This window comes from Pan paniscus, chromosome 2 (assembly GCF_029289425.2).
Source record: "Pan paniscus chromosome 2, NHGRI_mPanPan1-v2.0_pri, whole genome shotgun sequence".
Classification (NCBI taxonomy): domain Eukaryota; kingdom Metazoa; phylum Chordata; class Mammalia; order Primates; family Hominidae; genus Pan; species Pan paniscus.
Window position 1 is genome coordinate 182,209,094 of NC_085926.1, and position 26,955 is coordinate 182,236,048.

Sequence of the window (26,955 nt, forward strand, 5' to 3'; positions counted from 1 at the left end):
GTGTTCGCCGCCCCTGCCTTCAGGTGGCAGTCGGCTCTGGGAGGAGAGGACCGGCATTTTCGAACCCGGTCCAGGCCGCCTCTGCGTGGCTGTGACGTCGCTGCGCCCCGCCTACTTTGGGTGGTGACGCGGCGGTCACGCCCCCGCGCTTACGTCACCGGTCCGGTTCCCTCTCCGGGGAGCGGCGGCGGACGCGCGGCTCCCACCCCTCCCCTCTCACGGGCTCTCCCCTCCCCAGTGTGGCCGCGACCCTACCCTCTGCAAGGCGATGGCCCGCGCCCCGAGCGCAGGCTAGCGTGCCTGGGTGCCCTGCCATGGGCTGTATCGGCTCTCGGAGCCCGGCGGGTCAGGGTAAGAGGCGGAGGCCGGGTACGGGTTGGGGAGTCGGGCTGCGGCCGCCGGTGCGCGGGCCGCGGGTGGGTGGGGGCCTTGAGGAGGGGGCCGGTGTCGGGAGAGGGAGGAGCCTGCACCGGGAGGCGGGCCAGGCAACAGGAGGGAGCGGGAATGAGCAGGGAAGGGGCCAGACCGACTCCGGTTCGCTCCCACGGCCTGCCTGCCTTGGGGTTTTGCAGGGCAGACGCATGGTCTCGCCGCTGGCTGCCGTGTGCCCACTGCTCAGGGTGTCCGGAGACGCACAGCCCCGGAAGGGGCTGGGCAGCCCGATGCCCCCACCACTCCAGCCCTCGGCGACTGGCCTTGCGCGCCCACACACACACTCCCCTCCGCCTACACCTCTGCCTTCACCGTCCTGGGAGTGGCCCTGTGCTGGGAACCTGCTTCTCCCAGCCGTGTCCCCATCTTCTTAAAGAGGTAGCCTTTCGGTCCTGGCTAAGCACCCTACCACAGAATTTTTGTCGGACATTGACTCCCCTCTTCAGTCAGTCGGCGAAGGGGGACTGAGGTCCCGTCTGGGGCACCTGTGAACACTGAATCACCTCTCACCTATTACAGTTGTTTTAATGTCCTGCCCCCACTCAGCAAAAACAAATCACTCTACTCTGTGGAGGGAAAGAGGAACCCAGAGGCAGGCCATCAGGGCTTCCTTCCCACAGTGCTGACCCCTGCCTGGGCCTCGGTTTCCGTGGGTGGCCATGCACACCGGGCCTGGCCGTAGTCCTGTGCATCAGAGGTCGGCCAGCTTCCTTTACTCCGGTGTGGTGGATTTCTCGACGCATAAGGCAAGGCAGGACTGGGTTTGGGATGGGTCCTGGACCTTCAGGGCAGGTGGTCAGTCACACAGGCCTTGGTGTGGTTGGTACTTGATGTTCTTTGGAGCTAAGACTGGCTGAGATTTGTACTTCCCTTGAGGAATTCTGGGATTTGTAGTCCTGAGTTAACCTCGTGGCTTTTGAAGCTGAGGAGCAGCTGACTGCTCTGATCTCTCTGGCCCTGCCAAGGCTTGGAGTTCAGGAAGTCATCACCTTCTCTTGTCAGGGGTGAGTTTGGCTGACCTCAGGACTGGCCTCGAGAGCCCTGGTTAGGTACCAGTTGGGGGCCAGGGATGGCCTGTAACCTCCTGTTTTCCTTCTGGTTGGTAGCATTTCTGGGGACCAACAGCTGGCCGAGGCTCAGGGATAGAGACGGCTGCTCCAGCTAAAGGTCAGTTGTGATGTACGTTGCCTGTTGGCACTGTCTAGGGAATGGGCCTCAGCTCCCCGAGTCCCAGAGAGCTTGGCTGAGCCCTGGTGTTCCCACCTCCTCAGAGCCATGAGGCAGGAATGTTCTCCTTATGTGACTAGGCACAGGTTCCAAATGGGGAGGGGACTGGCTCAGCATCCGGAGCCAAAACAGGAATAGAACTGGGAGCTGAGCCTGGAGCGGTTCTGGGCTTTTGGTTCTCTGCATCAACACAGCCAGCATGCCTATGATTTCTGTGCTGGGCAAAATGTTTCTGTGGCAGCGTGAAGGGCCTGGAGGACGATGGACTTGTCAGACAAGTCGCAGAGGTGAGACCAGGGATCATGGATGTGATCTGGGAGATGATGGGAAGCTGAGCAGTAGGGTGCTTAGGTGGAAAAGGAAAATTACTCTGGCTTAGATATTAAGAACCAGGCTGAAACAGGGAGAACCAGGTTGGGGCCAGACAGGGCATCAGGAAACGGCTTCAGGGGACAGGGGTGAAAATCAGAAAAAATATCATGAGTTCGTCAGAAAAGAAGAGTAAAGAGCTGTGGACCAGCTGAGGCTGGCGAGAGGAAAGAAGGCAGCAGGAAGAGAGAAGAAAGGCAACCCTCCTGCAAAGGGTCCAGGGTGGCGGTGGTGGGGGGACAGTGATGGCGGAAGAACTCAGTGTGCTTTCCAAGAGGAATGGGTAGGCTGGGAAACGGGAAGGAGAGTCAGAATTTATCATTGTTTGGTTTCACCCTAGGGTTTTGAGGCAAAATTTATCCAGAGCAGGAAGGTGGCAAGTGGGCTGCCACAGAATGGCCCCAGGGGCCCGAGGGTCAGTGATGTGTGGGATGGGGGCTTTTAGAGTTGAGGAGAGCACTCAGTGGGCGCTGATCTTCTGGAAGGTGGGGGAGGGGCCGAGAAATGATACGGCAATACTGGATGAAAATGGGGATCTCTGCAGAAGTAGGGGCACAGCTCAACAGCCTTTCCCCTTCCTCTCAGTGTCCTCGGACCCCGCTTGGGCTGTGGAGTGGATCGAACTTCCTCGGGGTCTCTCTCTATCCTCTTTGGGATCTGCTCGAACCCTCCGAGGCTGGAGCAGGTCCTCCCGCCCTTCCTCGGTGGACAGTCAGGACTTGCCAGAGGTGCTGGGCCCCTGGTGGTGGGGGGAAGGAGGACGGCATCCATTTAAAGGGGATCTGCAGCCCCCACCCACGCCTGGCCAGCCAGCTTCTGGCTCCCTTTTCCGGCGAGCGGAGGCGCTATCCGGCGGCGGGCCGGGAGGCCGCCCCCGTGCCGGTCTGCTCTGCTCGGCGCTGTGCCAGCAGGCGGAGAGCTCGCGCCTTCCGCGCTGACGTCAGCGCATCCCGGGCCGTATCCCGGGAGACCCTGTTGCGTGGTGATGGGTTGCCAGGGAGACATACACCTTTTCTCTGGGCCTGGGCCGCAGCTGCGCGGAGCGCCGGGCACGGATGGCGGCGGCTGAGGGGAGCGAAGCGAGGGAGGGAGAGCAAGCTAAGAAACACCCAGCAGGTGCTCCCCCGCCTAGGCCTGGCTGGAGGCTACTGGCGCCACCCTGGGGGCCCTGTCAGCCAGGTACCCAAGGGGAGGGATCGAGGGTGGGCCTCAGGTCAAGGGGCAGTGTTGGTTGGCTGCCCTTGTGAGGGACGGGAACGTGATAGAAGAGAGCTGGGCAATGCCGGGGAGGGATGTGTGCCTCCAACTTCATTAAGTGAGGGCAACATTTGCTGGGGCTTGTCAGGGAGCCCTGAGCCAGGTACAGGGTGGAGTTAGGAACTTAGGTGCATCAAACTTAGGCCTTGCCATCCTGAGCTCCCTCAGGAGACAGACAAGGGCAATGATGGGGGCGGGGTGTGTCAGAGAAAAGAAGAGGCTGTCGGCTGAAAGCATTATTTGCAAGTGACACTTGAGATGGGCCTTAAGTGATGGCAAGCATTTTTTCACGTAAGGATGGCATTCTTGGCCCAGAGGAAAGCTGAGTTCCTTTTCCTGGAGGCAGGCGGGCTGCTTGCTGACAGGGATTGGTGGAGAAGGGTTTTCGTTTTTTGTTATTTATTTTTATTTATTTATTTTTTTGAGACGGAGTTTCGCTCTTGTTGCCCAGGCTGGAATGCAATGGTGCGATCTCGGCTCACCGCAGCCTCTGCCTCCCGGGTTCAAGCGATTATCCTGCCTCAGCCTCCAGAGTAGCTGGGATTACAGGCATGCGCTGCCACGCCCGGCTGATTTTGTATTTTTAGTAGAGGCGGGGTTTCACCATGTTGGCCAGGCTGGTCTCCAACTCCCGACCTCAGGTGATCCGCCTGCTTCGGCCTCCCAAAATGCTGGGATTACAGGCGTGAGCCACTGCGCCCGGCCTGAGAAGGGGGGTTTTATTGGGCAGAGGAGATCAGCAGTGGATTCAAAGGAGGCTTGGAAGGAGGCAAGGGTGTCACAGAGTGGGATCCTTCAGGGCCTGGGTATGATGCCTGCACTAACCTCACTGGACAGTAGCGTAGGCTAGACAAGATTTTAGAGATGTGTTGTGACCAGCTGCACTCCAGGAAAACTGTTTACATTATATCTTACCTCATTCATCCAGCCTTTGCATTTTTGTTTGCTTGTTTTTGAGACAGAGTCTTTTTCTGTCGCCCAGGCTGGAGTGCAGTGGCACAATCTTGGCTCACTGCAATCTCCGCCTCCTGGGTTCAAGCAATTCTCCTGCCTCAGCCTCCTGAGTAGCTGGGATAACAGGCACCCGCCACCATGCCCTGCCCATTTTAAAAATTATTTTTAGTGGAGATGGGGTTTCACCATGTTGGCCTGGCTGGTCTCAAACTCCTGACCTCAGATGATCTACCCACCTTGGCCCCTTGGCCTCCCAAAGTGCTGGAATTACAGGCGTGAGCCACCACGCCTGGCCCAGCCTATGCATTTTTTTTTTTTTTTTTTGAGACGGAGTCTTGCACTGTAGCCTAAGCTGGAGTGCAGTGGTGCGATCTCGGCTCACCGCAACCTCCGCCTCCCGGGTCCTGGTTCAAGCAATTTTCTTGCCTCAGCCTCCTGAGTAGCTGGGATTACAGGAACGTGCCACCATGCCCAGCTAATTTTTGTATTTTTAGTAGAGACGGGGTTTCACCATGTTGGCCAGGCTGGCCTTGAACTCGTGACCTCATGATCCGCTCACCTCGGCCTCCCAAAGTGCTGGGATTACAGGCATGAGCCACTGACGCCCGGCCAGCCTATGCATTTTTAAGAAATTATTCTGTATTAGGTGCTGTGCTAAACATTGGGCACTACAGTGACCAAAACAGACTGAATTCCCCAAGAGCCAAAGACCAGTGAGGGAGACCAACAAGAAACAGGAAATGCAAAAGAGACCATTATTACTCACTATGACTAAGGGCCACAAATGGGGTACGTTGATGGAGAGTGATTTGTTAGAGACTACAGAGGGAGGACAGACTACCAAGAGGGGGGCCAGGAAAGCTCCTCTGACGAGGTGGTATTTCAGCCCAAACTGGAAGAATGAGAAAGAGCTAGCCAGCCATCAGAATAGTCCAGAAGAGATGGGGAGCACTACACTCACTACACTTTGGCCTGAGAAAACAGCATGGGATTGGAGGAGGCTGGGGGAACACCACTTCTGCCAACCTGGGCAGGAGGCATTGAGGGCTTGAGAAAGGGCAATGGCAGTAGCAGTAGAAAGGACAGGGTAGGAGCAGGGACTTTGCAGGTGGAATCATTAGGTCTTATCAACAGATATGGGTAAGCAAAGCCAGGGGAGAATTGATGGTAATGCTGAGGTTTGGAGCCAGGCTAGATGGGACAGTGGTGGGTGATGCAAAGGAAAGAGGTCAGGAAGCAGGGCCAGACGTGGGGAGAAGGTGTGGGGGTTTGGTTTCCATCTTGCCGAGTCTGCCGGAATGTGGATGGGAAGACCAAGAGGAGGAGCAAGGGGCAGAGGGGAAGGGAATCCTAAAGAAGTCCTGGATGCCACACTCTTCTTCCTTCCTCCTCTTCCCTCTCCTCAGAGGTCCCACTCGTGGTTCTTCATTTCCTGCCCTGCCTCCATCTCCTCTGGGTGCTGGGAAAGTGGAGGATTAGCTGAAGTTTTGCTTCTCGGGGCCTGTCTGAATCTCCATTGCTTTCTGGGAGGACATAATTCACCTGTCCTAGCTTCTTATCATCTTACATTTCCCTGTAGCCACTGGGACATATGTGGTGTTCCTTCCTAGCTCCTGTCTCCTCCTCATGCCTTTGCTGGGTATGGGCATGTTAGGGGGAAGGTCATTGCTGTCAGAGGGGCACTGACTTTCTAATGGTGTTACCCAAGGTGAATGTTGGAGACACAGTCGCGATGCTGCCCAAGTCCCGGCGAGCCCTAACTATCCAGGAGATCGCTGCGCTGGCCAGGTCCTCCCTGCATGGTATGCAGCCCCTCCCATGTTTCTGGCCACTTTGTCCTTTCTCCTCCCATTTGCACATCCCTTTGGAACTGTTTCCTGTGAGTACATGCTGGGGTCTCCCCTTTCTTCCCTTGCTCAGGTGAATCTCAGCCCCTTCTCCCACCCAAAGGTTCACATGGATCCTAACTACTGCCACCCTTCCACCTCCCTGCTCCTGTGCTCCCTGGCCTGGTCCTTTACCAGGCTTCTCCACCCTCCCCTATCTCCAGGTATTTCCCAGGTGGTGAAGGACCACGTGACCAAGCCTACCGCCATGGCCCAGGGCCGAGTGGCTCACCTCATTGAGTGGAAGGGCTGGAGCAAGCCAAGTGACTCACCTGCTGCCCTGGAATCAGCCTTTTCCTCCTATTCAGACCTCAGCGAGGGCGAACAAGAGGCTCGCTTTGCAGCAGGTGGATGGCAGAAAGGGGATAAGCTACACTCTTGGCACAGGGCTGCTTTCTTTCTTTATTTTATTTAATTTTTTTTTGAGACGGAGTCTCACTCTGTCGCCCAGGCTGGAGTGCAGTGACGCAATCTCAGCTCACTGCAACCTCTGCCACCCCAGTTCAAGCGATTCTCCTGCCTCAGCCTCCCAAGTAGCTGGGATTACAGTTGCCTGCCACCGTGCCTGGCTAATTTTTGTTGTTTTAGTAGAGATGGGGTTTCACCGTCTAGGCCAGGCTGGTCTTGAACTCCTGACCTAGTGATCCACCTGCCTCGGCCTCCCAAAGTGCTGGGATTACAGGCATAAGCCACTACACCCGGCCAGGGCTGCTTTCTTATCTCCTCGGGTCTGACATGGGGGTTGGAGTCTTCCCATACCCTGTTTCTCCTCTCTCCTGTCTTCAAGCTGAGCCCTAGACTTAGCTCACCTTCTCTGCTTATGCATTCTGTCCCTGCGACAGGAGTGGCTGAGCAGTTTGCCATCGCGGAAGCCAAGCTCCGAGCATGGTCTTCGGTGGATGGCGAGGACTCCACTGATGACTCCTATGATGAGGACTTTGCTGGGGGAATGGACACAGGTGAGGGACATCCTGGGCTAGGGCTGTGGTGGACCCACCTGATAGACCTTGGCATTCTTCCAGAGCCACATCCAGAACACTCTCAGCCTTTGCAAGGGGAGGGAGAGGGACAGACTCAGTCCAGGCAGGCCTGGACACTCCAGGGACAGAAAGGCTGTCCACACTCATGGGTGGGAAATGAGCAGACAGAAATGGATTCGTTCCTTTCCCACAGGTGCTGAGGCTTCTCTGCCTGTCTGCACAGTTGTGCCTTGCAGTCCTCAAAAAAAAAAAAAAAAAAAAAAGCCGAAAGACCTCAAGGACACCTTCTGTGCAGCCATGTCTCTGGGAGGGTCTGCAGTGCCTTTGCCTCTTCCTCTCCGAGGCAGCCTTCTGGCTGGCTGTGGCAGGGCAGATGAGCTGCAGTGCACAGCCCAGCACCTCGCAGGGCTGCAGCCCAGGTCAACAGGAAGGCATGCTGGGCCTGGACACCCACGGGGCCATGCTGGCTCCAACTCAGCATCCTTGCATTCCAGCCTGTGGGCCTTTCTCTGGGCCAGTGCTTGCAGAGGGGACCCTGCAGGGCTCTGCAGCTGTGTTCGGCCCTCCTTTCATCTTTCATTCCCTAGACCACATGGCTGACTTTCTCTGTAGCTTCTGGGCTCAAGTCTCACAGGCCACCATTCCCCACAACCTCTTTGCCTTTGAAGATTACCTCTACCATCCCATACCCCTCCAGTGAATTAACAAGTTCTCCAAGGCAGGCAATACATGAGAGCAGGTTGGAGACTGCTGCTGTGGTCTGGAGGGCTGATTTGGTTGTCTGAAGCCAAGATGGAACCTTAAACCACAAGCATTTTTGTTTGATTGAGTTCCAGGCCTACTTTGACCCCTGGGGTAATGATAATAACTAACATTTATCCAAGGCTGCTACTAGCCTGTGTGGAATCTTTGTGCAAATTAGAAAAAGGCACCCCTTTCTCTGGCAGGCACAGCCTTTCTCTGGCAGGCCAGGGCATGCTGCTTGGTGAGCAGAGTATGGGTTAGATTTTGCTATTTCTCACTGCCTTGGACAGGCCCTGTTGTGTGATGAGCAACCTGTATGGCCATATGCGGTGACCCTGCATTTATTGCTTGTTAACTGTGTGCCAGACTTTTTTTTTTTTGAGATGGAGTTTCACTCTTGTTGCCCAAGCTGGAGTGCAATGGCACGATCTCGGCTCACTGCAACCTCCGCCTCCCAGGTTCAAGTGATTCTCCTGCCTCAGCCTCCCGAGTAGCTGGGATTATAGGGATGCGCCACCACGCCTGGCTAATTTTGTGTTTTTAGTAGAGACAGGGTTTCTCCATGTTGGTCAGGCTGGTCTTGAACTCCCGACCTCAGGTGATCCACCTGCCTCGGCCTCCCAAAGTGCTGGGATTACAGGCGTGAGCCACCGCGCCCACCTGTGTGCGAGACTCTTGTTCTTGTATTGTTAGAATCTCCAACTCACCATTAAGGACACTGAGGTCTCAAAAAGTTGTGACTGGTTCAAGGTTACCCAGCACCTATCCACCCCTAGAGCTATGCCAGGGGTGGAGTGGGGTGAATGTGGCTTCCAGGTTGTCCAATTGAAATGGAGCCAGCAGGACTGTCTTCTTTTCTCTTCTCCTCACAGACATGGCTGGGCAGCTGCCCCTGGGGCCGCACCTCCAGGACCTGTTCACCGGCCACCGGTTCTCCCGGCCTGTGCGCCAGGGCTCCGTGGAGCCTGAGAGCGACTGCTCGCAGACCGTGTCCCCAGACACCCTGTGCTCTAGTCTGTGCAGCCTGGAGGATGGGTTGTTGGGCTCCCCGGCCCGGCTGGCCTCCCAGCTGCTGGGCGATGAGCTGCTTCTCGCCAAACTGCCCCCCAGCCGGGAAAGTGCCTTCCGCAGCCTGGGCCCACTGGAGGCCCAGGACTCACTCTACAACTCGCCCCTCACAGAGTCCTGCCTTTCCCCCGCGGAGGAGGAGCCAGCCCCCTGCAAGGACTGCCAGCCACTCTGCCCACCACTAACGGGCAGCTGGGAACGGCAGCGGCAAGCCTCTGACCTGGCCTCTTCTGGGGTGGTGTCCTTAGATGAGGATGAAGCAGAGCCAGAGGAACAGTGACCCACATCATGCCTGGCGGTGGCATGCATCCCCCGGTTGCTGCCAGGGGCAGAGCCTCTGTGCCCAAGTGTGGGCTCAAGGCTCCCAGCAGAGCTCCACAGCCTAGAGGGCTCCTGGGAGCGCTCGCTTCTCCGTTGTGTGTTTTGCATGAAAGTGTTTGGAGAGGAGGCAGGGGCTGGGCTGGGGGCGCATGTCCTGCCCCCACTCCCGGGGCTTGCCGGGGGTTGCCCGGGGCCTCTGGGGCATGGCTACAGCTGTGGCAGACAGTGATGTTCATGTTCTTAAAATGCCACACACACATTTCCTCCTCGGATGATGTGAACCACTAAGGGGGTTGTGACTGGGCTGTGTGAGGGCGGGGTGGGAGGGGGCCCAGCAACCCCCCACCCTCCCCATGCCTCTCTCTTCTCTGCTTTTCTTCTCACTTCCGAGTCCATGTGCAGTGCTTGATAGAATCACCCCCACCTGGAGGGGCTGGCTCCTGCCCTCCCGGAGCCTATGGGTTGAGCCGTCCCCCAAGGCCCCCTGCCCAGCTGGGCTCGTGCTGTGCTTCATTCACCTCTCCATCGTCTCTAAATCTTCCTCTTTTTTCCTAAAGACAGAAGGTTTTTGGTCTGTTTTTTCAGTCGGATCTTCTCTTCTCTGGGAGGCTTTGGAATGATGAAAGCATGTACCCTCCACCCTTTTCCTGGCCCCCTAATGGGGCCTGGGCCCTTTCCCAACCCCTCCTAGGATGTGCGGGCAGTGTGCTGGCGCCTCCCAGCCAGCCGGGCTGCCCATTCACGCAGAGCTCTCTGAGCGGGAGGTGGAAGAAAGGATGGCTCTGGTTGCCACAGAGCTGGGACTTCATGTTCTTCTAGAGAGGGCCACAAGAGGGCCACAGGGGTGGCCGGGAGTTGTCAGCTGATGCCTGCTGAGAGGCAGGAATTGTGCCAGTGAGTGACAGTCATGAGGGAGTGTCTCTTCTTGGGGAGGAAAGAAGGTAGAGCCTTTCTGTCTGAATGAAAGGCCAAGGCTACAGTACAGGGCCCCGCCCCAGCCAGGGTGTTAATGCCCATGCAGTGGAGGCCTCTGGCAGATCCTGCATTCCAAGGTCACTGGACTGTACGTTTTTATGGTTGTGGGAAGGGTGGGTGGCTTTAGAATTAAGGGCCTTGTAGGCTTTGGCAGGTAAGAGGGCCCAAGGTAAGAACGAGAGCCAACGGGCACAAGCATTCTATATATAAGTGGCTCATTAGGTGTTTATTTTGTTCTATTTAAGAATTTGTTTTATTAAATTAATATAAAAATCTTTGTAAATCTCTATATACATCTGGTCATTGGAGGTTCCAGTTATAAACCCATCTTAGTTCCACCCCTTTCCCCTCAAAGGGGGAGCAGGGGTCAAGTGACCCCAACCCATCCTGCCAGGGCAGGGCCGATCTTCCTGCCTCTGGAAAACTTGCTGCAGGTGGGTAGTGGGTCAGATTCCAGGTAGGATGAACTGGGAGAAGCTGGCACCCCAGGTCTGGAGGGGGCTGGGGTGCAGCCTCCAGCTATAGCTGCCTCCTGCCTTCCAAAGGCAGAAGGAATGAAAGATGCACATTCTGGGCTGACGGGCATGGCTAGCACCATCCTAGGCCACCCACGAGGGGCTCATTGGCATTTGTCGTCGCTGTCGGAAGGGCTGCCCTCCCGGGGGAGGCCATGACGGGAGTGGGGCCCCCAGAGTGCATGCACCTCAGTGGTCTCCGTGTCACTGCTGCTGGTGGCACTGTCTCGGAAGCTGGCGAGGGGCGGCCGGACTTTCACACCCTGTGCTGTGACAGAGCCCTCGATGGCCTTCCGGAGCTGGAAAGGTGAGAGGGACAGATGTCTGGACCCAGATGTCAGACTCCTCCCCGCCTTCCTCCCCAGGTGAGCTGGACATAAGCCTCCATGACTTTTTGGAAGTGGAGCAGCTTTGGAGGCCACCATCACCTCACCTCCTTTAGAGTAACGATTCCAATGAGTCTGCCAATACTGGTGACATAAGCATGGTCCACTCCCAGCAGTGAGAAGATAGTGTGAGTCTGCAGTGTGGGGAGAAAAGCGATTGGACTTGATGGATGAGGGGCAGCTCTAAATGACAGGCCACAGGGGCCCAGGACAAGGTTGGTGTGGAATAGGAGGGGTGCCACAGATTGGGAGGGAAGGAGACAGGACTGCTGGAGGGAAAATAATAACAATAGTAATAATAATGAGAATGTTTCTGTGTCCAGGCCTCAGGAACTTGATACTCAAAATCCTTATATTGCTTACACTGACGGAGACATAGGATGGGGGAATAATTCTTAGTCCCATGTTAGAAAGGGGGACGTGGGACAGAACAACTGTTCACACGTGAAATCTAGTGATTGGCCAGGCTCCGTGCTAGGTCTTACATTATCATTTAATTCCAGTACTGTCCTGAGAACTAAGCATTAGGAGAAGCAGCATGGGGCTCAACAGTGAAGTGACTTGTTCCAGGCGGGTCCTCAGGAGTGGCTGTGCAGCCCCAGTCACTTTTCATCACACCAGAGAGGGACACACAACCCCAGTCCTGTTTAGTTGCAGATATACCGAGAAGGGAGAGCCCACACCGACCTTAAGGGCACTTGGGCCCTGAATCCTATGCCTCTCGTTCCACTGCTTCTCAGTTGCCCTCCTACCTGGCTGGCCAGGTTTGGAGTCTCTCTCCCCTGCTCTGGCATTCCAGTCTTGGCCTGAAGCACGCTATGCCTCTCATACAGTCTGCCTTTTCTAGGGTCCAAGCAGCATCCCAAGTTCTGTTGAGATGCAGCTTGCAGTCCAGGAGGACAACGGTCACCCCCATCTTCCCATGTTTTTCTTGCTTTGAGCCCTCCCCTAAGCTTTCACATATAATCACCAGGGGTTCAGAAATTGTCAGCCAGTTCTCCTTATGCTTTAAGTAGATTTTCTTGGGGCCAGATGTCTTGAAAAACGCTCTCCTGACTCAGCAGTTCCTGGAATTTTTGGCCTATCATTTATCTCACTGTTCTGAGTTTACTTGTAAGCCTCTTGGCTTAATGTTTGAATCAAGATGAGCAGTAATAACAGCTTCTTGTGTACCAATTACTCAGAACTCACTTAAATTGCCTTAACACTTTTTAAATGTTCTTACACATTTGAAATTCTTTAGGGAGGGATTTCCAGAACTTTCCTAAATTTCTCCACCCATGGCACGACAGTACTTAGAGGGGCCAGAAGTTCAATTTTAGAATAAGCTCTTCTGGGTGCGATGGCTCATGCCTGTAATCCTAGCACTCTGGGAGGCCAAGGCGGGTAGAATGCTTGAGCCCAGGAGTTTGAGACTAGCCTGCAATATGCGAAACCCTGTCTCTACAAAAACCCAGACATGGTGGTGCATGCCTGCAGTCCCAGCTACTTGGGGGCGCTGAGTTGTGAGGATCACCTGAGCCCAGGAGGCAGAGGCTATAGTGAGCCATGATCGTGCCACTGCACTCCAGCCTGGGTGACAGAGTGAGACGCTGTCGTCTCAAAAAAAAAAAAAAAAAAAAAGTTCTTCTGTGTTTCTTGAATACCTATAACACAGTTGTCATGTGGTTAGCGATTCCTTCTGGCTAACTGGAGTCCTACGTGCTACAAGTTAGCTTTAATTTCCTTGTCTGACTTCAGAGGGAAACACTTTTATTATAAGGCTTCCTATGTTACTAATCCCTTAGCCTTGTCTTCTTATGGTCAAATAACCCCTCTCATCTTCTCCCAAGGAGCCTATTAAATAGTTCCCTTGAATTTTCTTTTTCTCCACAATCCTAATCAGGTGAGCTTCTGGCGGGCGATATGCCTTTCAGGTTTGCAAACCACTTGCCCCTGACAGTCACCAAGCCTTACCAATTCACTTCCTAAACCTCCTGGCCATCACTGACTGTAGCCTCACTATCCTCACTAAGACTGGGGCTGCAACAGCCTGGTGGGTTCTCCTTTCTGCCTCCCTTCCCTCCAGTCTGGCCCTGCTTATCCTATGCCCTTTGTCAAACTTGAGTACAGCCCAGACTCCCTAGAAGGCCCATGAGACCCTTCCCAAGCCAACCCCAGCCTGTCTTTATAGCCTCACATTCTACTGTGTACTCCAGCTTCCAGCCTGCAGCTTCACATAATCACTCTTCTTTTTCTGAAAACATTCATTTCTTCCACACTTCAGCTCTTCTCTCATTACAGTATTTTTTTTAAACAATGTTTTTTAGTTAAAAAAATTTTCTGGGCCGGGCGCAGTGGCTCATGCCTGGCCAACATGGTAAAACCCTGTCTCTACTAAAAATATAAAAAATTAGTCAGACGTGGTGGCACGCTCCTGTAATCCCGGCTACTCGGGAGGCTGAGGCAGGAGAATCACTTGAACCTGGGAGGTGGAGGTTGCAGTGAGCCAAGATCGCACCATTGCACTCCAGTCTGGTGACAGAGTGAGACTCCGTCTAAAAATAAATAAATAAATAAAATTTTTGTGTTAGAAGACAGTCTCACTATGTTGCCCAGGTTGGACTTGAACTCCTGGGCTCATGCAGTCCTCCCACCTCAGCCTCCTGAGTAGCTGGGACTACAGGTGCGCACCACCATGCCCAGCATATGCTATCTTTTAAAATTCATCTCTCAGTATAAGTAGTAGGAGTAGTAATAGTAATTCCTAACATATATTGAGTATTTACTGTGTGCTAGGCCCTATTGTAAGTGCTTCACATGTTTCAAGTCCTTTAATTCTTAGAAAACCCAGTGAGGTGTGATCCCCATTTTACAGATCGGGAAAGTGAAGCACAGAGAGGCTAAGAAACTTACCAAGGTACACAGCAAGCCAGCATGTGGCAGAGTAAGGATTTGGGTTCAGCTGGTCTGGCCCTAGCTGTGGCCGCCACTCTGGCCTTTACCATTGCTTCTCCGTGGGTGGCCTCTGAATGAATTACTTATTAGCCGGCACAGCGATCTCCAGTTGCACGGGTTCCTAAGTAGTCTCCAGTGTTTTCTCTCTCTTATCTGAATGTTCCCCTCCTGAACTTAATTGGGCGACTACCTATTGATTCCTCAGGCCTGTAAGGACATTTTGAATTCTAATCTTTTATGTTCTTATCACTTCTAGTTCTTTGTACTTTTGTTAGTTGGTTCCTCAAAGACTTCTTCTCTTCTTCTGATTTTTAAGTTTGTAACAAATATCTACTTTGTTCTTTTTCATTTAATTTAATTAGACATCATGGAACCCATTGGAGGGCCCATACTTCTTGGGCCTGGGAACAGTGAACTGACATGGAGAGGGACAACATGGCCTTCTGAAAGAATCCTGGGAGCAGGGCCAGGAAATCTGGGCTCTGGGCCTGACTCTGCTGTGCTGACTCAGGCATGTGACCTCCTCGCTGCATGCCTCAGTTTCCCTGTGTATTAATATGGTTAAAGCCACAGGCTTTTGAGTCAGACCATCCTAGATTCCAGGCCCAGTTCTGCTACTTATTATTATTTTTTTGAGATGGAGTTTCGCTTTTGTCACCCATGCTGGAGTGCAGTGTCATGATCTCGGCTCACTGCAACGTCCACCTCCCATGTTCAAGCAATTCTCCTGCCTCAGCCTCCCATGTAGCTGGGATTACAGGTGCCTGCCACCACGCCTGGCTAATTTTTTGTATTTTTAGTAGAGATGGAGTTTCACCATGTTGGCCAGGCTGGTCTCGAACTGCTGACCTCAAGTGATCCACCTGCTGCAGCCTCCCAAAGTGCTGGGATTACAGGTGTAAGCCACTGCGCCAGTTCTGCTACTTATTAGCTATGTGTCCTTGTGCAACTTGCTCAACCTCTCTGAATCTCAGTTTTCTTATCTATAAAAACTGGAGGATCGCAATATCTAAGTGTGTGCTTGTGATGATTAAACAGTTGAAGAGCTTAGCACAGTGTCTCGCACATAGCAAGCACTCGAAAAATGTCAGCATGATCATCATCATGGATGTTTGAGGAGTAAGATCATTGTGGAAAGGCCTCAGAGGTTTTGGGAAGAAGGGCTTTAGATAAAAGCCCTCTCAGGCCTATTACCTTTTTTCTTGCAACTGCACTGCAGTTTGCCACTCATCCAAGGACTTCTAAGTTCCTTTATTTTTGCCTTTTTGTTTCTCTTTTGTCCCCTATGCTTCCTGCCTCAGTCTCCACTTGTCCATGCTATACTGGCTCTTAGGCAGAGCTTGTGTGTAAGCTGAATGCCCAAGCTGCAGGTTTTGGGTACATCTACCTGCTGCTTATCCCCTCCCCCAAACCCCCCAACGCTTCAAGGCTTGTACATTATGCCTGTCAAAAGTTTAGCTAAAACACCCCTTGGCTTCTGCTGGTCCCAGGAGCCATTTTACCAATGCAGGCTGCCCCCCTTAGGAATCCTGGAAGCAGAGAGCTCCTGGCCTCCTCTGGTGTCTGCCTCACCCACCACCAGGCAGTCTACTCAGTTCCTCGCCCCATTTCTGCAGGCTGCTTTGCAGTTCTGCTGAGCCATCTTCCTGCGTCCCTACCAGTTTTCCTTCGGCCCACATTAAGGCAGACTTTCTGGGGTCTGGCATTCCAAGCCCCCCACTGGGTGTTTCTCATCTTTGTTTATCTCTTCTCTGCAGTCTCCCCACCCCTACTTGGATGTTTGTTAGCTTGTTTATTGCATTTTCTTATCCTGCCTGTTTCTCACCCATTTTTTTCCGCATGGGCGTATCAACCTTGTTGGGCTGTGGTGGCCTCCTGCCTAGCTCTGACCCTGGCCTGGCCTTCTGGCTTCCACCCAGCTCAATCCCTGTCTTTGTTGCTTTGTTGGTCCAGAGTTCCCTCGAGGGCAAGGCTGAGCAGAGGAAAAACGATGCCTGGCTCCACCACAGAGCAGGAGGAGGCTGCTCCCACCTCCCATCATCCAAGCAATATGTCTAAAAAACATCTCAGCACTGAGCCAACTCCCTTCTCCTCCCTCCTTCCCCACTGGCCTGAGTCCAAACTTGTAGGGGGACCAAGATCCCCACTGTGTCCTGAGAGCCCAGACCAGCCCTGGGCCAGGCTGCTGGCCCTACCTTGTGCAAAGAGGTCCGCTCCACCAGCTGGAAGGGAGCAGGATCAATTTTGCAGTCACTGAAGTTGACAGGTTCATCTAGTTGCTGCTCCTCCCACTCCAGAATCTGAGGGGAAGAGACTATGAGGTTTAGGGAGAAGGTGCCTGTAGCTGATCTCACCTCCCTGAAAGCTGGCCTGCCCTTTTTCCAACCCCGTGGTCCCTCCCATGGGGACAGCAGCCAACATGATGACTGAACACAACCAGGAAGAAACAGGGTCCAGAGTCCAGTGGCACCTTACCTCTTCAGGGTTCATCTCGCCTTCCAGGTCCGCGTCACTCTAGTAGAGAGGGAGGGAGGCTGGCAGCTAGGGGCTCTGGAGTTTATCCAGCCTAGACCCTGCCCTCCCTGCCCGGTGCCGCCGAGATGCTAGAAGAGCAGGCATACTTACTGCCAGGGAGATTCGGACCCGCTTCAGCTTGCGCTTCTCACAGGATTCCAACTTCTTCAGTTTTGTTAGAGCCAAACCAGAAAGATGAGGAGTTGAGGTTATAGGGAGAGGGGAGGTGAGGGGAAGTGGTGGAGCCCAGGGGAAAGGGCACGCCACAGGACCTGAGCTGACAGCAGGGAGGGCCGAAGGGCAGGGAGAATAGAGGCAGGCACTGCAGGGTTAATGACGTGGTCTCAGCATTGGAGAGGGAGCTGGGGAAAAAGCAAGCTAGGAGGACAGGCTCCAGCCACTCACCTCCGAAGCAGCCTCAGGGGGTGGACTGCCACAGAAGAGGCTCCGGAGGGCGATGCCTGCCGACTCTGCGCTCCCTGTGTTCCCAAACATAAGGCCCCAGGGGGCAATGTCATCTTTTGGGGAGAGGACCAGGAAAGGTAAGGAAGACACGGGGAGAGGTATCCCAGTTCCAGCCCTGGCCCATGTGGGCAGCCTCTTCCAGCTGGGATGTACCCCAGCAACAGGGCTGGGCAGGGACTCTAATGGATCTCAGTAGCTTGGCTGAGGCTCTGTGGACACAGGAGACATGGGCTTACCTGTGGGACTCTCTCCGAGGTTCCTGGTGACACTGGGCCCCCTCTTGAGTGCAGGCTTTAGGGGCTTGTGGGTCTCCCCCCGGGCTGCTGGGAAGGCTGAGTCTTCTGTGTTCACCTGCATAGGCAGGAAGGGGCTGGTGAGGCCACGGCCCCAGACCACCCTCCCAATCAGTCTACACAATGACATTTAGGAAGCGTTTGTGGCTTTTCCCCTCACCTGGAAGCAGACAGAAGCCTCAGGGCTAGGGGGACCCTCCTGATCAGATAGTGGAGAGGTCTGGGTGGCTCTGCGCTCCTGCATGTGCTGCCGCCGGCGGGCTGGGCTCAGCTGGGCCCCCAACAATGCCACCACCTGTGAACGCTCGATGGAGCCCAGCAGAATCATGGACTCTGGACAGAACAGGTGGAAGGACTCAGGAGCTGAGAGGGAGCCCTCCAGCCCCGTCCTTCTCTCACACTCAGAGTGGGGGGCCTTGCATGCAGGCCACACACCAGAGGGAAGCCCCCACCTGGCAAGTGCTGGCCCATTCCCTTTGGAACCAAGGAGACTGGTCCTGAGCTCCCTGCCCCTTCCCGAAGCTTCGACCCTGGGCGATGCCCCTAGCACCTGGGACCCCTCCTGGCCTCACCAGGGGACTCCACTAGGGCCAGCATTCGGCCCTTGGTCCTGTGCAGTGCCAAACGCAGGTCCCGGAAGGTGCAGCTGAGGGCCACATGGGGAACATCCCGCACCATGATGTCCTCCACACGCACCCGGTACTGCCTGGGGGCCGAGAGAGGCGCTTGGTTTGTGGTCAGCATGGGGAGAGGCGCCCAGAGCATTGCCATCCCAGGGCCACAAGGAGGGCTCCAGAGCCCATCCATGGGGACGGGAGCTAAGGACCAAGGGGTGCTCCCACCCTTCTTTCTGAACAGCAGGGGCCAGCTACAGCCCCTCCGGAGTGTGGACGAAGGTGGCTCATCTCCCAGCTTCACAGGCTCCAGGACCTTGCTAGAGGTGGCTGTAGGGGGATCTAGGATGCCCTCTGCCCTTCACCCACAGCCCCCTTGGCACCCAGCCCTCCGTACTGGTGGCGGCCCCAGCCGAGCTCAGGCAGGTAGGGCAGTTTCTTGATTCGAATGATGCTGTCATAGAGGGAGGGCTGCAGACTCTGGGCGACAGCGTTGGCCAGGATGACGGCGATCATGACAGGCAGGATGTGGGCAATCTGGCCTGTGAGCTCGAACACGATCACAGCCGTGGACACTGTGTGTGTCACCGCTCCTGCCAGCGCAGCTGCCCCTGGGGACAGTCACACTCAGTCTCCTCAGGGTGCCCAGGTCCCAGAAGACCCTCCACAACCAGGGCAGGTCCTGAGTGGGTCCCTCAGGGCTGCCCAATACAGTCCTGGGATTGGACCTGTGCATCTGAGGGAAGCCTGGTTTCTGCCAGCAGGGGGCACCAGAGTCTCAGACCCTGTGGCTGGGGCGTGGGTGAGGGGGTCTTCCAAGGCCGATGGGACCTGAGGCACTCACCGACCACAGCGTAGCCCCCAGGCACAATCCGGTAGGTGCTGCTGTCCGTATGAATTCCATCTGGGAACCAGGCAGCCATGCTTTCACCCACCAGACGCCCAAATGCTGCTCCTTCAGGGAGGGGGGTGGGAAGAGAAAGAGGCAGTGGAGGGGGAGGGCAGGGGGCACTAGGAAGAGAGAGGGTCAGAGGGTGAGGGAGGGGCCAACGGGTCATTCAGTGCAGGGCACAGCCCTGTGGGGTCAGGGTTCGGGCTAGGGCTGGACCAAAAACCCGCTCTTGGGCAGAGGGTTGGCTGTGGGGGGAGTGGCCAGAGGCTGGGGAAGGTGCAGGCTGGGAGAGCAGGCAGCTGAGAACTCACCAATGACAAAGACAGGCATGAAGGCCCCACAGGGAACTGGGATGGTGGTGGCCAGTGCAGACATCCAGAACTGCAGGCAGGGGGTGGTTCAAAGGCAAAGAGGCTCCACCTGGCCCCAGGCAGCCCACAGCGCCACCCAGGAGAAGTCTACCTCGCTGATCAGGTGGGCGTAACCCTCCCAGCCACCCCGTAACCCTCCTAGCTACCCTGGGACCCCCAGGCCTCCCAGGTGATGGCAAGGGGAAGGACTCTGGAAGCAGATGGCTTGGGTTCAGATCATCGCTCTGCCCTCTAGCTGTGTGACTTTGGGCCAGCTACTTGTGTTTCGACTCCCCCATCTTTCAAACGGGGGTGATAATAGTGCCTTTCCCATGGCACTGTGGAGAGGCTTCGAGGAGTGAGCACTGCGTGGCAGGTGCTTAGAAGGGCAAGCTATGTAAAGGTTAGCAGTGTACACGTGAGGAGCCCACCTTCATGAGAATGAAGATGACCAGGGTGAGGAAGACGTTGGCACGTGGTGGGTTCCAGGCCTGTGAGGTGCTGGGTGGTTCTAGCTCCTCCACCAGGCCCTGGCGGACCCACGTCCGATTGTCAAACAGGGTGACCAGCGTCTCTTTCTGTGAGAGCTAGAGTGAACAGGGTGCCTCAAGCTGGGAAACCGACAGGATGAAGGGAAGAGGCCATGGGATCCCATGGGGAACAAGGGGTCCCACAGTCACACTGGGGCTGTTGGCTTTGGAGGAATGCCTTCCAAGGGAAAGCACAAAACTCCTGTTCTGCCTGTGGTTACCTGTCCAGCCATGAACTGTCCAAAGCCAGGGGGGAAGGTCAGCGTGGAGATGAGCAGGGTCACCAGAGCCGGGAAGAGCAGGCGTCTAGAGTCGTAGGTTTCACATCAGTCGTGGGTGGCCAAGGGCTGGGTGCCCTCGCATATCTCAGGGCTGAGGTCAGAGCAGAGCCTTGGCTCTTTCATGAAAACACTCAGTCCTGACAGAAGGTCTCCTTTGCTGTTTATGATACGATAGCCCCAAGGCTGATGGTGGACTGGGGTTATTCTAAGAGCAGGGGTCTGACCCAAAGACCTTTCTGTCAGCCCCTGACTCTGTAGGTGGGTAGCAGCAGCAGAAAGTCCATCCTCCAAGCCCTCCCTTGGGGCCCTCCGAGTTGTTATTCCACCCTCCACCCTCAGAAGCCCATCAGGGCATATTGTGTGATGGGGTGGAGAAGTTTCTGCCTCTCTTTGTCTCTCTGCAGTGACTTAGAGTGAAGGTCAATGTTGGGGGAAGCTGGGGTCACTTGTAAAGTTGACCGGAGGTGCGTAGGGAGCAGGTTCAGCTGGCTGCCCTCTCTCTGAAGGATGTCAGTCCCAAGGGAAGTCATGTCTCGCCCTCCCCACTCCCAATCCTCAGGGTCACACTGAGAGAGCTGTGTTCTGGAGATAAAAAAAAAAAAATCTCGGCCGGGCACAGTGGCTCACGCCTGTAATCCCAGCACTTTGGGAGGCCAAGGTGGGCGGACCTGAGGTCGGGAGTTCGAGACCAGCCTGACCAACGTGGCGAAACTGTCTCTACTAAAAAATACAAAATTAGCCGGGCGTGGTGGCGCATGCCTGTAATCCCAGCTACTTGGGAGGCTGAGGCAGGAGAATCGCTTGAACCCAGGAGGCAGAGGTTGCGGTGAGCCGAGATCGCACCATTGCACTCCAGCCTGGACAACAAGAGTGAAACTCCGTCTCAAAAAAAAAAAAAAAAAAAAAAAAAAAGAGATCTCATCTATCCCCATGGGTCATGGGGGGAAACTGAGGCTCAAACACTCTCCAGGGAGCATTCCTATATGGGCCAGCCCAGAGGACCTGAGGAGGCCTTAGTCTTTGATTCCCAAATGTCCTCTACCGCTGACTATAAACTTAAAAATGCCAATTTTCAGGTAATTCATATGAATATAAAAATGCTCAGTCAGCCTGGAAAACACTGCTGGCTGATTTCTCAGTGAAGTGCCTGTTTTGACTGGGCCATTCTCTCCCCATCACTGTCCCCTGACCTACTGAGGCCCTTATACAACTCAAAGCGGCCTGGAGAGGAGCCGAGAGCCACTCACTTCCTCATGAGGAAGCGATTGATGGTTTTCTGCTTCCGCATCACCTGGACAATCTTCCGGTTCAGGTAGACAAAGAGGGCTCCACCGAAGCCACTAGCAATACTGGAAAGGGAAGAGGCACCTGAGTGAAAAGGAGCCTTCTAGAAACCCCCCTCCTCTCTGATACCCCCAGCCCCCTCAGCTCCTCACCCAATGACAGCAAAGGCTGGCAGCTCCTGCAGGTCAAAGGGGAAGTCGAGCCGGAATCGGGTTTTGAAGAGGGCTGTAATAGTCTCTAAAGGGAAGAACAGCAGAGGGAGGCAGGCCTAGCCTCCTGGGCCCCCTACCTGGCACCATCTCGGGCTGCCCTCATCCCCTGGGTGCCCCCACCTTCATCCCGGTTCCAGACTGCCAAGACCCGGAAGATGAAGGCACTGAAGGTGGCAGCGAAGAAGCCCCGCCAGTAGTTCCGCACTGCAAAGAAGGTGGAGGTGACCTCGATGCTGAAGAGGACGCCTGTGAGGGGGAGGGAGACCAGCACTTGAGGCCTGGGCCTGGCCTAAGGCCTCAGACCCAGATAAGAGGGGCCAAGGAGGAGAGGCCAAGGGCAGGGTTGTGGGGCTGGACTGACCTAGGAGCCCTGCCTACCTCCAATAGGTGCCGCGAAGCAGCAGCCCACCCCCACGGCACAGGCGGCAGCCAGCATCTCTGTGTTCCGGGATTCATTCTGGTGAGAGTGGTGGCAAGAGGGGGTCAGCTGTGGGCTCAGCAGCCTCTGCCCCCCACTTGCCCCAGGGTTCCCCTTACCTCATAGATACCCCCAAAGAGGGAGAGGAACTTGCTGAGAAGGGCAGCACACATGCTTGCAATATGCACAAAAGGGCCCTGCGGGGTGGGGCAGGCGGTGAGTCGGGAGGGGGCCCGCCCTGACCTTGGCCTGGCCTCCTCTTCCACCAGGAGGGACTCCTTCATTCCCCAGCCTGCAGTTACCTCTTTGCCAAGCGGCATCCCGCTGCCTAGGGCGCAGGTCAGCCCAATGACCTTAGCTATAAAGGTCTTGAGTGTGAGGTATTCTTTCAGCACCACTCCCCGCAAGATGGTCTTCATCTCAGGGATGCCAGAGCCTGGAGAGGGAACAGTCTCAGGAGAGGCATTCGATGCACCCATTTCAGGGGTCCCGCCTCTGCCCTCCCCTTCTCTTCTAACATACCAACAGCCTGAGGGGCCAGGATCTGTGTGAATCCGGCTGAGAAAGTGATGAGGACAACAGGGTAGGTGACCCAGGCCAGGTACTGGAGCAAGATGCTGGTGTTCAAGCCCCGGGACATCCACTGCTGGGCTGTGGGAAGAGGACCTGCTGGACCCCCAGTGCACACACCCACTGCCTGCCTGGCCAGTGGACCACGCTGATACGACAGGCTGTCCCAGGGAGTACCACACAGAGTCAGGGCATGGGTGAAGGAAAGGGTCCCTGAGGGTATTCACTGGGACAAAGCGCAATCTAGGCAAGAGGATCACTTGGAGAGGGGATGCAAGAAGCTGTGCCCTGTGGGAGTGGCCGAGATGATGCCTGAATCTGGGCAGTCAGACTGGCTGGGGAAAGTGGTCAGTGGCCAAGAAGCCAAGACGCCTTCCTCCATGTCTAGACGAGTGTGGCATGGACGCAGGAGGTTTATTCCCAGTCCTCCCCCTGCCAGCTGTTGCCCTCACCTTGCAGACAGGCAGCAATGGCATAGTCCATGACCCAGCTGACCAATGCCATGAGGAGCCCCAGCAGGACCAGGAAGATCCAATCTTCACCAACCCTGGATACTAGGAACTTGTGGCAGCGGACAGAACAGACTGGGTGCAGGGAAGGGAAGAAGGGGGAGGCTGGCACCGAAGTGTTCCTACCCCTTTTACTGCCCCCTGAACTGTCCCCTCTCCCCCATCAGCAGCTCTAATGGCCTCTGCTTCCCTCAGCACAGCACAGCCAGGTCCCCTGCCCCCACCCCAGTTCTCACCGCGGCATCGGGCGCAACGGCTCCGTCCATATTCCAAGAGCTCTGGGGCAGCCCGAGGGGAAGGGGGACCTTTCCAGGGTTCAGGCCCTCCCAGGCGAATCCGAGCAGCTTCCTCTTTGGCAAAGGCCCCAAGGTCCTGAGTGTACCGGCCATACATCTGGAGCATCAGAGGGGATGGGGGCATTCGAGGTCATGGGCTGAGTGGGAACGCAGGGAGAGTTCTTAGAGCCTCCACTCCTCTTCTCCCAGCCCCCACACTGGATATCCCTCTTGAACGCACAGTTCCCACTCTGGCCCGAGGTGTGGGAACAATGCACATTGCAGACTGTGGAGGCTGTCGTGGCCAGAGTGATGGGGACAGCCAAGGTACAGGGACACAGCTCTGGGGGTGGCAGAATAATCGGTCCTCTTCTCACAGGCCTGGGGCTGGGGCACTGAAGAGGAGTGAGAGGGAAGCCCCAGAAGAGGAAAAGGTGGAAAAACCTGTGGCACAGTCTAAAAGTGGGAGGCGGGAAGGCCAGGGAGTAAGGGATGATCAGGGGCACATGGGCAACAATAAGAGCCTCTTGGAGCTCGGGGCAGCTGAGTTGGGCCCAGGAGCAGGCGCAGCCCCAATCCTTATCACGTTCCTGCTGGGCCTCTGGCCTGTGACCAACTCAGCTGCACCTCTCCCACCCACCCTAATCCCCTTGTCCCCATTCTCCACTGCCACCCCCACCAGCCTGCCAGCCCAGCTGGGAGTGGAAAGCCTCTCACTTAGGGTGGGTGGAGAGGGCTTGGTGGCCTCAGCCCCACTCTGGAGCTGCACTGAGCCCAGCGGTGGGTTGGGGATGGCTGGGCTGTGACTGTGGATGCTGGGGTGATGGGACGGGAGAGTCGCCTGAACCATGGCTAGACCTGCCAAGCTGGGCGTGTGTTGGGGGGCGGGGAGGAGTAGATTCCGGCTGCCACCCGCAGAGCTTCGGGACACAAAGGGCTCCTGTTGGGGCTGGGATGGGGGGGAGGGAGGGAGGGAAAGATAGAGACAGAGAGAGGGTGAGAGATAGGAAAGGGAAAGCAAAGAGAAGAGAGGGAACTAGAGAGGAGAAAGTAGAAGAGAAAAGAGAGGGAAGGCGAAGGGATGGAGAAGAGAAAGAAGGGGATGAGAGAGGAAGTTGTACAGAGGAGGAAGAGAATGGAGAGTATTAAGAGGCAAGCACGGTGTAGGAGGAGGGAGGCGAGAGTGGGAGAGAAAGACAAAGGGATAGGATGGTGAAGGGGGGCGGGAGCAGGCTGGAGCACAGAGTGCCCGGGACAGAGCTCGACCCTGAGAGCTCATTCCAGAGACAGCTGGAAGGGACGGAGATGGAGAGGTGGCTGGTGTTAAGAGGCACCATTTCAGAGGCCAGGTGCCTGGCTTCCTTGACCATGCTCCTATCCTGGTCTGGGCAGATTGGCAAGTGTCTCCTACCCCATCCCAAGGGTTGGCCCCTTTACCCTTGCTCTACTCCCACCTCTCCCTGACATCCTGATTCATCCAGCTACTTTCTCCTAACTGGGCACCTCCCAGACTTATAGCCTCTCCTCTCCAAGACGTTCCCTCCCTGCCACCTTCCTGGGCAAATTCCAGCCCAAGCTGGTAAAAAGGAACCACGGGCCCCTTCCTTTCCCTAGGGCTTGGGTCTTCCACCCCAGTGACATGAGGAGGGTCACGTGGCTTCTCAAACACCAAGTAACAATGGGGGCGATAAGTCAGCTCAGAGCCCAGGACCCCTGCTTCTAATGAGGTCAGGGGACACACCCTGGGGTGGGTGGGGGCTGGATACCCCGCATCAGCATAGACAAAGGTCCCAATTCCCACACCCATTCCTGCTTCACCCACCCTCCCTAAAGCTCCTGTCCCCCAGAGTGGCAAGCCACCCTTTTCCAGAGTCAACTGAGGGGCTCCTGGAGCCAACGCTGGGTGTGGAGCCTCCAGAGGTAGGGTCTGGGGCTGACCATCTTTCTACACACTCGATTCTATGCTTAGCATGGTGCCATGCACATGGCAGGGACACAGAATGTCTTGGGTGGTGGAGATAGTGGCGTAGAGAAAGTTCAATGGTGTGAATGGTGCCGCGGAAGGGGCAGTGAGGTGCTGAGACTTGGGCCCAGGTGGTGAAGGGGAGGTGCAAAGAAAACGTGCATGTTGTGGGGTGAGGGGAAGGACACCTGAGACAAGTACCTGGTGTCCTTGTCCTCTGCAGGCCCTCAGCCTCAACCAGAAACCAGCATGCAGTTTTCCATCCCTTCGGCCCTGCAGCCTCAGACTTCCAAGCCTCAGTTTCCCCAGCTCAAAATGCTAGGACAGGATTAGGGTAGGCCCCTGGTCCTCGCGCTTCCCAGGGTAACCTGGAGCAGGGGTCCCGGAGCGCACTCCTGGGGCTCAGCTCAGCTTCACTTACCAGGGTCTGCTCGTACTGCAGCGCCCGTGGCTCCATCCCTTCCTCCGCCGCCGCGGCCGCCATCTCCGCGCACTGCCCTCTCGCCTCCCTCGGCGGTTCCGGCTCTGTCCTGGACTCGGCTCCCGGCCCGCAAAGTCCGCGCCGGCAGCCGTCCCGCCCCCGCAGCCCGGGAGGCCGAGAGCAGAGTGCGGCGGGCCCCTGGCGGGCGCCGCTGGCGCAGCCTCCCGCTCGCGTCCCCTCCTCGGCGGGCGGGCCGAGGGCGGTGCCCTCTGCGCTGCTCCGCCCGCCGGCCCATCCGGAGGGGACGGCCCAGCCAGGCTGGGGTCCGCGCGGGGCCTCCCGAGAGGCGGCAAGGGGCGCTGGGAAGGCGCAAGCCCGCGCCGGCTCCCTGCGGATGCCCGGGTCGGAGAGGGGCGCCCGGGAGGGGCGGGTCTACTGGCACGTGGAGGGGCCGGCCCGTGTTCGCGGTTCCCCGTGCCCAGGCAGGAGGGGCTGCAGACGCCTGAGCTCCGTAGGGGTTGGGGCTGGGGGCTGCGGAGCTGTCTACATCGGACTCCTCCGGGTCAGCCCGTTAGGAGCCGCCTCCCCTCTGCCCCTCCGAAGAGACGAGCGGCCCAGACAGGCCTGGGAAGGCCCCTCTGCCCCGTCAGGGGTGAAAAGCAAAGCTGGAAGGATTCGGAGAGGGTTGGGGCCGTCTTCCTCATCCTTCCTTTTCTCGGGGCTCCCGTGGGTAGGTGCACTTGGAGCAACCGGGCCTGCGGGGTGTGCGGGGGTGGAGGTTGGGGAGGGCACCGGAAGGGGTAGGCCGGAGGGAAGGGAGCTCCAGGTGCCGGGAAGTCTACTCCTGGGACGCGGGCGTGGGTCGCTTCTCCCTGGCTGGGCCCAAGGAGGAACCCAAGTCGCTGCTTCCATCCCTCCGCTTTGGGGGAACTGCCTACTGGTGTTCTGGGTTCTCTATCAGGGGCTGGGGAAGGATAGAACAGAGGGCGGAGCGCGCGCAGGGTGGATGGGCAGCGTAGAGATAGTGTGAGAGGAGCGAGGGCAGCGCCCAGGAAACGCACAAGTGTGCGGGAGAGCCAGCACCAGGAGGAAGGGGCATTTGGGAGGCAGAGGCGGGGCTCAGGGGGCGGGAGCAGTGCCCGGGAAGGGGAGGCCTTGTGATAGAAGCCAGCACTCAGGAGGAAGGGCCAGTGTGAGGGAAGAGCTGGTATCCAAGGGACGGGGCAGTGCCAGGCTGAAGGGGCACGGAGGGGATCCGTGTCCAGGAGAAGGCAGTGGAGGGGGAACGCGCAGCACTAAGCTGGAGGGGTAAT

General features: G+C 56.5%; 3 protein-coding genes across 16 annotated transcripts in view; 2 read left to right on the top strand and 1 right to left on the bottom strand.

The window, feature by feature from the left end:
- Positions 1-149: 149 nt before the first annotated feature.
- Positions 150-10,502, top strand: FAM131A (family with sequence similarity 131 member A). 4 transcript variants are annotated; one of them, XM_003806593.5, is made up of 7 exons: positions 150-351; positions 1,539-1,946; positions 2,614-2,756; positions 5,948-6,041; positions 6,290-6,472; positions 6,968-7,084; positions 8,722-10,502. In XM_003806593.5, the coding sequence occupies exons 2-7, from the start codon at positions 1,859-1,861 to the stop codon at positions 9,195-9,197; spliced, it is 1,101 nt and encodes a 366-aa protein (XP_003806641.1). In that variant the 5' UTR covers positions 150-351; positions 1,539-1,858; the 3' UTR covers positions 9,198-10,502. The 4 variants fall into 4 exon arrangements, with proteins under 4 accessions (XP_003806641.1, XP_008953629.1, XP_003806642.1 ...); XM_003806594.5 differs by having other exon boundaries at positions 151-351; positions 1,539-1,599; XM_008955381.4 differs by lacking the exon at positions 2,614-2,756 and having other exon boundaries at positions 1,539-1,599.
- Positions 10,439-25,937, bottom strand: CLCN2 (chloride voltage-gated channel 2). 7 transcript variants are annotated; one of them, XM_003806572.6, is made up of 24 exons: positions 25,643-25,937; positions 23,220-23,376; positions 22,927-23,058; positions 22,427-22,555; positions 22,207-22,340; positions 22,024-22,101; positions 21,865-21,943; positions 21,607-21,732; positions 21,427-21,511; positions 21,238-21,339; positions 19,931-20,015; positions 19,611-19,766; positions 19,141-19,210; positions 18,782-18,892; positions 18,335-18,548; positions 17,896-18,029; positions 17,484-17,656; positions 17,267-17,381; positions 16,971-17,044; positions 16,677-16,730; positions 16,527-16,565; positions 16,247-16,351; positions 11,162-11,248; positions 10,439-11,027 (listed from the first exon to the last, which is right to left on the bottom strand). In XM_003806572.6, exons 1-24 carry the CDS (start codon positions 25,703-25,705, stop codon positions 10,833-10,835), a joined length of 2,697 nt encoding a protein of 898 aa, XP_003806620.1. In that variant the 5' UTR covers positions 25,706-25,937; the 3' UTR covers positions 10,439-10,832. The 7 variants fall into 7 exon arrangements, with proteins under 7 accessions (XP_003806620.1, XP_034813712.1, XP_034813713.1 ...); XM_034957821.3 differs by having other exon boundaries at positions 23,220-23,416; XM_034957822.3 differs by lacking the exon at positions 22,927-23,058.
- POLR2H (RNA polymerase II, I and III subunit H) overlaps positions 25,936-26,955 on the top strand; it is a 6,551-nt gene continuing 5,531 nt past the window's right edge. For 3 of the 5 annotated variants that reach the window (XM_003806595.7, XM_063603012.1, XM_057301970.2), the window contains exon 1: positions 26,444-26,950. The gene's annotated coding sequence lies outside the window, so the exon portion shown is untranslated. Of the gene's footprint in view, positions 26,373-26,443; positions 26,951-26,955 lie in introns of those variants that run through there. The other 2 variants (XM_034957825.4, XM_034957827.3) reach the window with 2 other exon arrangements.